The 15,000-nt window shown below is 45.9% G+C and overlaps 1 protein-coding gene across 3 annotated transcripts in view; it reads left to right on the top strand.

Annotated features, from left to right (window-relative positions):
- Nucleotides 1-15,000, top strand: part of LOC148319664 (SWI/SNF-related matrix-associated actin-dependent regulator of chromatin subfamily B member 1) — a 93,081-nt gene that overhangs the window by 17,282 nt on the left and 60,799 nt on the right. For all 3 annotated transcript variants that reach the window (XM_088280595.1, XM_088280594.1, XM_088280593.1), the window contains exon 3: nt 371-479. In XM_088280595.1, the coding sequence (XP_088136721.1) occupies nt 371-479 (109 nt within the window). The remainder of the gene's footprint in view (nt 1-370; nt 480-15,000) is intronic.

Below are 15,000 nucleotides of genomic sequence, written 5' to 3'. Positions count from 1 at the left end.
TTCTTCTAATTGTTTTTCCTAAACTGGGCACAATGAGATTGTTGGACCAAAAGTATACTAACAGCCATTTTTTGTTTCATTAAAACGGTAGATTGTTCTACATTGGATGTAATATCACAACAAAAAATTGATTCATAGTTTAACTAAAACTTTACTCAAACTAATGTAACATCAGTTACAGCCTAGTTGGATCTCACTTGCATTTTCCTGCTGTAAAAATATTTAAATGCACATTGTGGTCAAGTCGCAATAGCTTGCTCGAATTTGGTCAATTCTTTTATGTTGCAAATGAAAAAACCTAATTTACATTTTGGAGGTTGTCACTTAACCGCTGAACTTCAGAAAATAACATTTTTTCCACAAATTCTAGCCACCAGCGTTACTCTACTGAAGGCCTCTGAGTGTGAGGAGATCTTTGAAGGTAATGATGACAAATACAAGGCAGTATCTATCAGCACAGAACCACCGGCATACCTCAGGTATTGCTTATTTTAAAGATCCTTATGCAGAATTTTTCAATTTTTATTTGATATTCTTCTCTCAAATGTCAAGTATCTTTGCTAAACTTGTGCCACACTGAATTTGGGTATTATGTCTACATACCTGTGGTATAGTTAAAAACGCATATCACATGGGACATGTTTCGAACTTGTATCATCCTGACCCATAAACTTGATTGATTGCTCAGCCCAAGGATGATGTTTTATTTGTGGGTTCGGTATTGGTGTAATGGGGTGACACGGAGAATGCTGCCGTTCGGCGGGGCGGCTCCTGCGGCCCTCCAGTGGCGGGTCATGGCTGCCAATAAGTTTTTCCTTAGCCAGTTGGGGGTTTGATTCAATGCATGTCGCCACCTGCAGGCCTGTGAAGCCTTTTGAGTCTCGTTAGTGAGTTAGGTCTATGCAAATAAAATAACTTGACTTAACTCTCTTGCATTTGCTGATGTTTTAACTCGTGTAGTTTTGGTTGATAACAGCCACAAACCAATGGGAAATATACATGCATGAACGTTCCTTGAAAACCAAACAACTTGTCCTCGAATCACTGCTAACGAAAAAACACGACTTTTCAAACATTTCCTGAAGAGAAAACATCTTGGGAGTTTCTGTACTTTTCTAGACCTTTATAACCAAACCAACTTTGTTTCCTTGTCAGTCTGTCGCAACCGAATTAGGATTTGAAGAAATTAAAGGGTTTTGGTCCCTTAATTTTCAATGTCTTTGGGTGAACCAGCCAAAGTTGGAAGTATATCTAATTTAATCACTAGAGCAGTGATTCTCAGGGGGGCGCAGTGCGATGCTGTGGGGGGTGCGTGTGACCCTGGGTACATGCTTTTTTTCCGGCGTACAGTATAGTACGGCTAAACGATCGTTTTGGGACCGCAACGCAAATTTGAGATAGTCAACGCTGCGGTTTGTGCCCCGAATTGACGCAATTGGTCACGCAGTACTGATTTAAAAAAAAAAAAAAAAAAAAAGCGTCACCCTGCCGCTCGTTGTCCCCGAAGTAATTTCTTTCGCCGCTACTTGAATGCTAGTCGCAAAGCTATCTTGCGTCGCAGCAGTATGAGCTTTATTTCTACTATGTCAAAGTCCGTGCACAGCAGCAGCAACGAGCTGCGTGATGACAAATAAACAACCCCACTATCAAGTAGCCTTCTAAACGAGGAGGCGAACGAGGGGGTGCTAATCGTGCTAATCGCTAAAATGAATTACAGAGTAATAAGTGCTTCGATGTACGCTCGACTTTAAACAGAAGTCTGACTCGATCCGCGTTTGGGTGGAGAGCCAGAGGCTCTGAACAGAAATGTTGTCTTGCAATCATTACGTATCGAAACATAAAATAAGACAACGGCTACGTTAGGAATTTAGCAGACGCTCTCTGACAGGAACACGGAAACGGATGACGTCATCACGACGAAGTGGTTCGATGTAAAACGTATAGTAAATATTTATCATCTCATCAATATTTGCACCACAGCGTACTGAGTTTCGAGATCCTCACAATAATACTTCTCAAAATTATATTTCTTACCAATTTAGCTTTGTTAAGGGACATTTTATTGACACAATCTAACATCAATATTCAAAGGAAATGCACATTAGTACAAAATGTATAAAAAATGGTGGCGGGGTGGGGGGTCGGTCCCGAATTGTTTTCTGCTTGGTAGGGAGGGCGTGACGGAAAGTAATTGAGAAGCACCTGCACTAGTGGGAGTTCAATGAAATATGGCCTCTTTTAAAAGGTAGATATTTAGACGCGTTTTGAAGGGAAATTAAAAATAGCAGACTTCCCTTTAGTTTTAGGAAATGGCTCCAACAGACTGTTTTTGTAGATCTTGGTCTGTTACATATTTCTTCCAATTTTCGCATACCTAGCTGAAACCAACCTGGGGCTGCATTGTTAAATATTTGTAAGGGATGCTGGTGAGCCATTTTTTTGCACATTGCAAAATAGCCCACTAAAATGTATTTATTTACCAGGCCTGATGTATGTGCAAAATTACATGCTCTCACGCTGTGTTTATGTCAACGCCCCTTTTTTTCATGACGATAATGAGACGATAACGAGCTAAACGTAGCTCTTTGATGACAAAAAGATGACGTACATGAATTTTTGGTGATTTGAAATTGTTAGCATGTGGTCCATTAGACGTTCAAAATTTATGATATCCTTTCCTCTTATATATGTAATCTGTTTTACATAATAATTGCAATGCTGGTGCAAGCTATCCTCGTTTGGGCACGAGACAGCACGCAAGGGCGCACGCGTCGCACACAGCAAGTGAGAGATGGTAAGGCAGAGGGAAACGCCAGCCAAGCTCTGCCCCCCGCTTTAGCATAAGATTCATTTTGGAGAAGGGGCTTTCCTAAAAGTGAATCAAGCTTGGTCAGCTACTTCGTTCTGATCACAGCAAGCTGTGACAAGTAAAGAAGACATATGTTTGATAGAATTTGTACTTGTGGTACTGTATGAGAACAAGTCGACTATAAGTCTATTTTGTTAAAACGTTTATTTTTTTATGTTGCTTTAAGTGAAATAAAGACACACCAGTTGCTAAATAAAGTGTTTTGGTTCTCGGCTTATTTTTGAGTTATGAGCATTGATTGCACTGTTACCACTTTATCTGTTTGTCATGCAAAATCCTCAGTAGTTGATCTGAAAGTCTTTTCTATTAGGTGGAAACCTTGTATGCCTATTTTTAACTCAATCAGACTAAAACCTTTTTGAGTTTTAGTTGACTACATTTATGAAAACTGGACTAAAATCCAGTTCCGGCTCTGCGCAAGTAGCTGCCTGTTTACAGCAGCTTGGTTCACTATTGAGATTTTTTTCGTGTGTTTTTTTTCCCTTTACCCTGTTTTATTTATTTTACCTCATCGCAGATATGGACATCCAACTTGCGGTGGTTTTACTGCTGTTGGGGGCTGTTTTTTGCGCAATAGTGTCCGGTGACGAAACTCAGAGCTACGGATCGTGTACACAAGAGATCAGCTGTTAACACTCCGTGCTTACCCCGTGCCGGCTCCCGGAGCAAGACCTGATATCCCCCGCAAGCTGAGGAGGAAGAGACGGGGATGTCGTGCAGGGGCTAAACGCCAGGCAAGGAGGAGACGATACCCCGTCCTCCCATCCGTTATTATGGGGAATGTTAGATCCCTTCCCAATAAAATGGACAACCTAACAGCGCTAACCCGGCACGAGAGGAATTGCCGGGAGGCTTGCTTGCTGATGTTCACGGAGTCGTGGCTAACGGAGCTAACGCCGGACGCAGTCGTGGAATTGAACGGCTTCCAAATCCTACGTGCGGAACGGACACTGGAGAGCGGTAAGAGGAAAGGCTGGCCGTATTTGTTAATGATAGATGGTGTAACCCTGGGCACATAACTGTTAAGGATCAACTTTGCAGTCGCGACATTGAGCTGATAGCTTTGAGCAGGTACTATTTACCGTGAGAGTTCAGTCATGAGATCGCGGTGGCAGCGTACATGCCACCCTCTGCTAACAGTGAGACAGCCTGTGACGTACTGACTGCAGCTGTGAGCAGGCTACAAACACAGCACCCAAATGCCCTGCTCCTTATCTCTGGTGACTTAAATCATGCTTCTCCTTCCTCCTCTCTGCCTTCATTCACACAATATGTAACCTGCCACACCAGAGACAATAAAATATTGGACCTTTTCTAGGCCACCACCAAGGAGGCGTACACATCACTGCCCCTCTCCCCGCTGGGCAAAGCTGACCACAACTTGGTTGTTCTCCTGCCTGTGTACAAACCTCTGGTCCGAAGGGAGCCAGTTGTGACACGCACAGTTAAGAGATAGTCTGGAGAAGCCGAGGAGGACTTAAAGGACTGTTTCAACACAACTGTGTGGGAGGTATTCAGAGAAGCTCACGGGGAGGACATTAATGGTCTAACAGACACAATTACAGACTATATTAATTTCTGCATGGAGAATACCATTCCCACCAGGACAGTAAGATGTTTCTCCAACAACAAACCCTGGATTACACCAGACATTAAAGCTCTCCTGAAGGAGAAAAAGAGGGCTTTTGTGTCAGGCGACAAGGATGATCTGAAGAGAGTGCAACGTCAGCCGAGAAGGAGGATCAGAGAGGGGAAATAGTCCTACAGGATGCGGATGGAGGAACAACTGCAGAAGAACAATGCCGGGGATGTCTGGAGGGGCCTGAAGACCATCTCGGGCCACGGACAACCAGGTAAGACCAGAAGGGAGGGGGCCTTCACTGAGCAAATGAGTTGAACCTATTTTTCAATAGGTTTGATCAAATGCCTGCCCCCACTCAGTCTCCCTTGCTGCGGCCCCACCAACCCCTCCTGCCGCTGTGAACAAGACCCTCTCTCCCCCTCTCTCTCATCTCTTCTCTCCCCCTCTCTCTCCTCTCTTCTCTCCCCTCTCTCTCTCCACAGACTCCAGTTCCCAGCCACATCTGGCAACTTCCTCCTGCTCAGCGTTGTTCCTCACAACATCTCAGGTGAAGATCCAGCTGAGGAAGATGAAGGCGAGGAAGGCAGATGGGATTATCTCCTCAAATCCTGCGCAGACCAGCTGTCTGGTATCGTCCAGCGCATGCTCAACCTAATCCTGAAGCTGGGCAGAGTCTCCCAGCTGTGGAAAACATCCTACCTGGTTCCGGTTCCAAAGACCCCCCCCCCCCATCCGAAGGAGCTCAACAACTTCAGACCAGTGGCGCTGACGTCTCATCTGATGAAGACCCTGGAGAGACTGGTCCTCGTACATCTGCGCCCCCTGGTGAGCTCTTCGATGGACCCACTCCAGTTCGCGTACCAGCCTGGCATCAGTGTGGATGATGCCATCATCTACCTGCTCCACACTTCACTCTCCCACCTGGAGAAGGCGGGGGGCACGGTGAGGATCATGTTCTTTGATTTCTCCAGTGCTTTCAACATCATCCAGCCCACCCTATTGAGAGGCAAGCTGGAGCTGGCGGGAGGGGCTCACCACCTCATCACATGGATCCACGACTCCCTCACAAACCGGCCACAGTACGGGAGAACACAGGACTGTGTGTTCTACGTGCTCCTCTGCAGCACAGGAGCGCCGCAGGGAACTGTTCTGGCTCCCTTCCTGTTCACCCTCTCCACCTCGGACTACAAATACAATTCCTCCACCTGTCACCTGCAGAAGTTCTCTGATGACTCTGCGATTGTCTGCCTCATTTCTGACGGAGACGATCGGGAGTACAGAGGGGTTACTCAGGGTTTTGTGGACTGGTGTCAGCAGAACCGCCTCCAAATCAATGCTGGGAAATCCACTCCACAGCTCCTTCAGTGATAGACTGTTACACCCTCGCTTTACGAAAGAGAGATTTCGCCGCTTCTTCCTGCTGGCTCCTGTCAGACTTTTTAACAAGAACATTAGGTCAGGCCTACAAACGGGCGGGCACTAGTGCAATTGTGCAGTCCTAGAATTCAATACACACTACAACTGTGCTTTATCCAATGCTGTACTTAAATATTGACCAATTCTGTATTTCGTTTACATTACAGTATTCTTATCCTTACAATACTTTTATCAGTGCTGTATTTTCTTTCATTGCAATACTTACACTATTTCAGTACTTTTACCACTACAGTACTTTTATCATTGCAGTACTTTCTATCATTGCAGTACTTTTACTATTACAGTACTTTTATCGTTGCGGTATTTTCTATCATTGCAGTATTTTCTATCATTCAGATTTTTTTATCATTGCAGCGTTTTTATTTATTTCAGACAGACATTAGGAGTCTTTCCTTACACTTGTATATGTTGTGGGATGTAAGTGTGTATATACATGGGGATCTGTGTATATACGTATATCCTGTGTATATTTGCATGCTTTTTATGAATGTCTGCTGCTAATGTTATACAATAACGGCTACATTACACCGCCGCCTCTGTGTGATCCATATCTTTGCTGCTGTAACACTGCAAATCTCCCCATTGTGGGACTATTAAAGGACATCTTATCTTATTTTATCTTAAACCTTTTTTGGGGAGTTTTTGTTGACTAAAACTAGACTGAAACATTTTTGAGTTTTCATCAACTCAAACTAGACAAAACATCACGAATTGGAATGAAGTGATGAAAACTTTTAGCAGTAGTTCTTGTTGAAATATACAATTAAGGATGGTTCGTTAAAACTTTATAGGGACTGTTACAGAGCCGTTTTGTAAAAAGCGCGCAATAAACGCGCCAAATCTGGACAACTGCATTTTATGTGGCCCGCAAAAGCAACTCAAGCATGTCAACTTCCTTGAGGCTAATGAAATTTTAAATTGTCGTATGTACTAATTCATAATGGAGAGCTACTGCAAGAATTTACTTCTTTTTGGAGGTGGGGGAAAATTCTGATTTTTAGATGCATCGCGATTTAGACATGGATCAATCAGAACCGATTCGTCCACATTTTGATTATTTAAATATGTTAATTACAGTAATACAAAATGTTCGAAATAATGTGGAACTAAGAAGCATAGCAACCGTTATTTCCGGGACACTTTGGGACGCGTACAGAGGAAAACCAAAATGGATTACCACCATCCACCTCACTGAAATTCATAATGCTCCTAATTCAAAAGCAGATGTATGGAATCACTTTGGCTTCTACAATATTGACAGTGGAAGAGAACTGGACACGCACGTGCCACATTATATGTCAGCGGTATTGAGCTAAAATAAAATACTTTGGCAACACAACAAACGAGAAGTCATGAAGGTCGATTCCACCCTACGGACTAGTCTGGTTGACAGCTGGCTGCTGTGGCGCTACCGATCATAGAACAATCAAGGTAGCAATTTGAAAACTGCCAGCATCATCGGAAACGGTGAAGCAAATTACAAAGGCCATCTTGGCAATTATTGCCAAAGTTTTACGTCCTTATTCTGTCATGGTAAATAAGGGATTTCGTGCAATATTGCATACATTGAAGCCAAGGTACAATACAACCATACTATCCCGATGCTATTTTACTGACATGGTGATGCTAGCACTCAACAACCAATCCAAAACAGAAGTCATGGCCGCGCATTTAAAATCAGCAAAGCACTTTTTCGAGCTGCTGGTACTGTGTGCTTGTGAACTCTGATGCCCTTGCTCACTGTGACCCATACTACCTCTTCAGCTGGCGTGTGATGCTTCGCCCAATGCGGTAGGTTTTCTGGTCATACAAGAGTGAGAGAGCGATCACCTTTGTTTCCAGGTCGCTGAGCAAGCCGGGAAGCGAATTACGCGCAGATTGAGCATGAGGCTCTTTCTATAGTCGTTTGAGGCATGAAATTTTGTCAGTATCTGTTTGGCATACTATCAAACCCTGACCTCTATCTTTGAATTTCATAGTGGCATTCCATTCCATTGCTGGCAGACAGTTGTATGCAGCGATGGGCCCTTATGTTATCTGTTCACCTGTATGTAATCAAATATACAAAGCCAGACCAACATCAGAATTCTGAAGGACTCTCAATGCTCCTACCCACCTGTCACACTCTTAGCCTACGGAATCAAAAATATTCTACTTTGAGGAGTTACCTGCTTCTCCGGTCATCTCAGCTCATGAACAAACGCACTCTTAGTGATCCAGTCTTGTCAGAGCTTGTGGATATCATCATGATACCCGAATTTAGGCCTGTGAGACAAGATAAGCTTTCAATCCAGAATGGTTCTAATTGTGGGTCTATCATGTCATCATTCCGCGATCCCTTAAAGAGAAACTGCTTTCTGTGCATCATGTTTCGGCACTGTGGTGTGGTTAGGATGAAAGAAATTACATAATTACTTCTGGTGTCTAGTAATTATGGATGGATGCAACCATAAAGGAGAGAGCAAGGTTATTTAGTGACTGCAAGAAATGGACAAACCTCACACAGTTGACCCCTTTACATTCATGGGACTGCCCTGAGGAACCGTGGCAAAGGCTACTGTATTTTCACGAGCATAGGGTGTACCTAAAAGTCCCAAATTTAAATTTTATTTCTTTTTGGGGTACAAATGGCATGAGAGATGCATGTTTAGTGGTAATTGTATTTCTTTTTTCTTTGTTTTGGTTGTTTCACTGAATTCCATTGCACTGTCTTCTTTATTTATCTAATTTATATATTTGTCTGTATTATTGTTGTATTGCACTGGAGAGGGGAGCCCTCTAATCTCGTTGCACACTTGAGTACAATGACAATAAAGGGATTTCTATTCTATTCTATTCTATTAAACCTCTAACGACCTCTCAAAACCTATTCGTTTTCAATTTTCATCCTCTGTGTCACCATATGACTAGGAGAGTTTAGCCCATATTGCACAAATAATCATAGTTCAATCTGTTCTAAGGGGGGTATGAGCACTCAACACCAGTGACATTATTCACAACAACAGAGGCCATTTTTCAGTCTTAGTACGCCATTTTCCTTGAAGGACAGGATAGCTGGATAGGCCATTCGGAAGCGTTTTATTTTTTATGAGCCACGCGCACACTGTATTGAAGGCTTGCCTCCCCGCCCGGAATTACCCGTCTGGGGTAATTCGCACTGGCCGTCCCTTGTGCTGAAGATTCTCAAGGCGTTTCACTCCCTCAAACACCATTGAGACATCTTGAGAGCGCTGGAGATTCACCACAACGGTGCGCGGACGACCATCACCAAAAGGCCAATGGGCACTCTCGATTGCTACAGATGGGACAAGTAGCTGCAATAGTTTGGGAATAAAACCCTCAAAAAAACACAAGCTCGTCTCTCCCTTTGATTGACTTGTTTAGATTTAGCAGCCTGATGGTCTTCCTTCTTTGTCCACATTCAAGGTCAGTTACTTTGTCCCGGATATCCTTGTTATTTGTCTCCACAGAATCAAGTTGCCTTTCTACCTGATTCATAACATCCTCCAAGAAAGAAATGCGTGTTTCGGGCTCCGTCTGGCAAGCGACAAGTGCTGCTGTAGTGCAATCAATGTACTCCACCATGTCGTCCATCCTCGCTTCAAGCTTCCCAATTGACTCAGTCACATACTTTAGAATACGCTGTCCTTCTTCTGCCACAGCCGCTGAAATACTTTTCAGCAAAGCTTCTGTTATAGAAACGGCAGTAGCTGAAGGACTAGCATGCGCATTAGCACTGTCGGTGCTAAAGTTGGGACAGGTGCTAAGCTGAGTCGTGGCATTGCACAGCTCTGGTGCATCCCGGTCCTTGTTTGATTACTTTGGTTGTTTTGGAGGCATTTTGACGAATGTTTTAGATTAGCAGATTGGAGCTTAGAGTGCATTGGGTTGATGAACTAATTGTTTTGACAAAGTTTCTAGTGGAGAGAATTACTGCTGTCTCACTCACTCGCCGCCATCTTGTTCAAGGATCCATGTGAAGGGCTCTCTTCCGAGCATATATGAGGTAGACCAGATTCACCTGCTAGGAGAAAAATATCAAAGAACAAAACATGAACTTCCTTTATTCAGTACATGCAACAACCACTACAATGAAGAATAAGATCGAAGATGTCTTCAGGCCTGGACTATTATCAAATGCCAGAAATCTTTGTGGGTCAAGTTATCATAGCTTATATTGTCAAGGTAACACCAACCTTTGAAGTAAATTCAAAATGGCGGACTTCCTGTTAGGTTTAGCATGTAGCTTCAAGAGAATTTTCATAGATCTTGGTGAAACGTACAACCAAGGCTGCTTTTTCACAAAATTCTAGGAGACACTAGCGAGCTATTTCTTTTCTTTTTTTAAAAAAAAAATAAGATATCGATTTTGCCAGGCCTGATGTGTGGTGTTGGATGTATTGTATTGTACAGTCACCATCCATCCATTATCCGCCGCTTATCCGGGCTCGGATTACGGAGGCAGCAGCTTCAGCAGGGAAGCCCAGACTTCCCGCTCCCCTGCCACATCTTCCAGCTCTGTCGGAGGGATGCCCAGGCGTTCCCAGGCCAGCCGGGAGACATAGTCTCTCCAGCGTGTCCTGGGTCGTCCTCTGGGCCTCCTGCCCGTGGGACATGCCCGGAACACCTCACCAGGGAGGCGTCCAGGAGGCATCCTAAACAGATGCCCGAGCCACCTCATCTGGCTCCTCTCTACGAGGAGGAGCAGCGGCTCGACACTGAGTCCCTCCAGGGATGGCCGAGCTTCTCACCCTATCTCTAAGGGAGAGCCTAGACACCCTGCGGAGGAAACTCATTTCGGCCGCTTGTATCCGAGATCTTGTTCTTTCGGTCGCGACCCACAGCTCGTGACCATAGGTGAGGGTAAGAACGTAGATCGATCGGTAAATCGAGAGCTTTGTCTTTTGGCTCAGCTCCCTCTTCACCACGACAGACCGATACAGCGTCCGCATCACAGCGGAGGCTGCACCGATCCGCCTGTCGATCTCTCGCTCCATCCTCCCCTCTCTCATAAACAAGACCCCAAGATACTTAAACTCCTCCACTTGGGGCAGGATCTCCTCCCCGACCTGGAGAGGGCACTCCACCCTTTTCCGACTGAGAATCATGATCTCAGATTTGGAGGTGCTGATCTTCATCCCAACCGCTTCACACTCGGCTGCGAACCGCTCCAGTGAGAGTTGGAGATCACGGCCTGAGGAAGCCAACAGTACCACATCATCTGTGAAAAGCAGAGATGAAATACTGAGGTCACCAAACCGGATCCCCTCATCGCCTCGACTGCGCCTAGAAATTCTGTCCATAAAAGTTAGGAACAGAATCGGTGACAAAGGGCAGCCTTGGCGGAGTCCAACCCTCACTGGAAACGAATCAGACTTACTGCCGGCAATGCGGACCAAACTCTGACATCGGTGGTACAGGGACCCAACTGCCCGTATCAAGAGGCTCTGTACCCCGTACTCCCGGAGCACGCTCCACAGAACTCCCCGTGGGACACGGTCAAACGCTTTCTCCAAGTCCACAAAACACATGTAGACTGGTTGGGTGAACTCCCATGCACCCTCAAGGATCCTGTAGAGAGTGCAGAGCTGGTCCACCGCACTGCTCTCTTGGATCTGAGATTAAACCTCCCGACGGACCCTCCTCTCCAGTACCCCTGAGTATACCTTACCAGGGAGGCTGAGGAGTGTGATTCCTCTATAATTGGAACACACCCTCCGGTCCCCCTTCTTAAAAAGGGGGACCACCACCCCGGTCTGCCAATCCAGAGGCACTGTCCCCGATGTCCACGCAATGTTGTAGAGGCGTGTCAACCATGACAGCCCCACAACATCCAGAGACCTAAGGAACTCCTGGCGGATCTCATCCACCCCCGGGGCCTTGCCACAGAGAGGCTTGTTAACCACCTCGGTTACTTCAGCCCCTGAGATAGGTGAGTCCACCACAGAGTCTCCAGGCTCTGCTTCCTCAATGGAAGGCGTGTCGATAGAATTGAGGAGGTCTTCGAAGTATTCTCCCCACCGACTCACAACGTCCCGAGTCGAGGTCAGCAGCACCCCATCTCCACTATAAACAGTGTTGATGGTGCACTGCTTCACCCTCCTGAGACGCGGGATGGTGGACCAGAATTTCTTCGAAGCCGTCTGAAAGTCCGTTTTCCATGGCCTCACCAAACTCCTGCCACACCCGAGTTTTTGCTTCAGCAACCACCAAAGCCGTATTCCACTTGGCCAGTCGTACCTGTCAGCTGCCTCCGGAGGACCACAGGCCAGAAAGGCCCGATAGGACTCTTTCTTCAGCCTGACAGCATCCCTTACCGCCGGTGTCCACCAGCGGGTTCGGGGGTTGCCGCCACAACAGGCACCGACCCCCTTGCGTCCACAGCTCTGATCGGCTGCCTCAACAATGGAGGCACGAAACATGGTCCACTCAGACTCAATGTCCCCCGCCTTCCTCGGTACGTGGGCAAAGTTCTGCCGGAGGTGGGAGTTGAAACTCTTTCTGACAGGGGATTCTGCCAAGCGTTCCCAGCAGACCCTCACAATACGTTTGGGTCTGACAGGTCGGACCGGCATCTTCCCCCACCATCGGAGCCAACTCACCAACAGGTGGTGATCAGTTGACAGCTCCGCCCCTCTCTTCACCCGAGTGTCCAAAACATGCGGCCGCAAATCCAATGACACGACTACAAAGTCGATCATCGAACTGCGGTCTAGGGTGTCCTGGTGCCAAGTGCACATATGGACACCCTTATGTTTGAACATGGTGTTCGTTATTGACAATCCATGACGAGCACAGAAGTCTAGTAACAGAACACCGCCCAGGTTCAGATTGGGCGGGGCCATTCCTCCCAATCACGCCCTTCCAGGTCTCACTGTCATTACCCACGTGAGCATTTAAGTCCCCCAGCAGAACGAGGGAGTCTCCAGGGGGAACACTCTCCAGCACACCCTCCAATGACTCCAAAAAAGGTGGGTACTCTGAACTGCTGTTTGGTGCATAAGCACAAACAACAGTCAGCACCCGTCCCCCCCACCTTGAGGCGGAGGGAGGCTACCCTCTCGTCTACCGGGCTGAACCCCAGTGTACAGGCGCCAAGCCGGGGGGCAATAAGTATGCCCACACCTGCTCGGCGTCTCTCACCTTGGGCAACTCCAGAGTGGAAGAGTGTCCAACACCTCTCAAGAGGACTGGTACCAGAGCCTAAGCTGTGTGTGGAGGTGAGCACGACAATATCTAGTCGGAATTTCTCTGCCTCGCACACCAGCTCAGGCTCCTTCCCCACCAGAGAGGTGACATTCCATGTCCTAAGAGCTAGTTTCTGTAGCCGGGGATCAGAGCCCCAAGGTCCCTGCCTCTTGCCGCTGCCCGACTCACATTGCACCGAACCCCTTTGGCCCCTCCCATAGGTGGTGAGCCCATGTGAAGGGGGACCCACGTTGCCTCTTCGAGCTGAGCCTGGCCGAGCCCCACCTCCAGGCCTGGCTCCCGGTGACCCGCGTCCGGGGAATGGAAAATCGTGGTCCATATATTGTGGTCATCATTGGGGTTCTTGTGAGCCATGCTTTGTTTGGACCCTCACCTAGGACCTGTTTGCCATGGGTGACCCTTCTTCTTCTTCTGGTGCCATGGCTGAAACAGCCCTTGACGACTCATGATGAAAAAACTTTCAGTCTTCGGTTTCTTGCGGCGTCCCAGATAGCTCGCGAGTTTCTGAGCCCGGTGTAGTCCTTGATCTGATTTAGGTACATGAGCCTCTGTCCGCCTCTAGCTCTTTTCCCAGGTACTTTTCCGGCTAGGCATAGTTCTTCAATTTCGCCTTTACGGATGATGTTGACCTGTCTTCTTTTGACGTCTTGGATGAGTTGGCGTTCTTTCCCAACTCGTTGGAGCACCGAGATATTGACCCTACCAGGGGCAAAAAAAGCCCCCGACATACCTTGGCTCCATTGGGACACGCAAACCCCTCCACCACGATAAGGTGACAGCTCATGGAGGGGATTGTGCAGTTAAGGTTTTTTTTTTTTTTTTCTTGTACAGTCACATTTTTCTTGTATTTTTTTTTTTGCATATTTACACCCTCAAAATCTGTGTTTTTTTTTATTGGGAAACTGTGCGTTTCCCCGGAAAACAGCTTTTCGCAAACAAATTGCAAACTTAGTGTTTTGATGTCATGAAGGCCCAAACACTTATCAGAAAAAATACGAGGTAGACCTGGTTAAATTGCTTGGAGAAAAACATGTATTTCTTTTAGCTTGTTGGCGGCACTACCACTACGATGAAAAATAGATTAGTGTCTTCAGGGCTAGACTGTCACCAAATATAAAAAATTCAGATATTGCTGCACCGTAATGGCCATGCCCTTTGTCGAAAAATCACAATATTTGGCGTCGAGCAAGATCAAGGTCTTTTCGGACAAATTTTCAGTCGGTTTCTGTATCGCCATACAGAGACATTTTCTTTTGAGTATGACTTTTTAACAGATGAACTACTGAACAGTCGATTTTTTTTATTCATGGGGACAAAAACAGGAGTTAAATTTTACTCATCTCTTTGAATCATCCCTTTCACAAATGACCATCACATTCAAAAATGTCTTGTAGATTCCCATAGGAAGTTTCCAACTTTCAAAATGTGCAACCCTAATTTTAACAAATTAATATTTATTGCTTGTAGCAGCTAAACAAGCGTGCGGCATTTAGGTTCATCCTGGTGGTCTCCACATAGAAGTACCTCGATCCACATCAGTAGGTGCACACGTTGTAGCAAATGGACAGATATATATATATATATCAGATATATGAATACAGTACATCATTCTACCCAGTGACATCTCATTTGCTTGCACTGATATCAGTCTTTGTTGATGTGTGTGCAGTTTGATGAGTCTTCGCGCATAGTTAGACTCTCAAAAGTAGTGTTGTTTTTCTCTCGACTCAACATGAGACTGTCGCTGTTCTGCTGTTCTTCTGGTATTGGCTATTGTTTGTATTGCCGAATAGGAGTTGCCCAGGCAACAGTTTTGCGTAAAATATCATTGACTTTGTATTGCAACATGATGATGGCCTAAAATGTCTTTGAACAAATATGAGGTAAATGTGGTGATAAACAC

This window comes from Idiotropiscis lumnitzeri, chromosome 18 (genome assembly GCF_059441095.1).
Source record: "Idiotropiscis lumnitzeri isolate Australia: NSW breed Sydney's pygmy pipehorse chromosome 18, RoL_Ilum_1.0, whole genome shotgun sequence".
Lineage (NCBI taxonomy): Eukaryota > Metazoa > Chordata > Actinopteri > Syngnathiformes > Syngnathidae > Idiotropiscis > Idiotropiscis lumnitzeri.
Note: the sequence above shows the minus strand (reverse complement) of the source record. Positions and strands in the feature narration are given on the sequence as shown.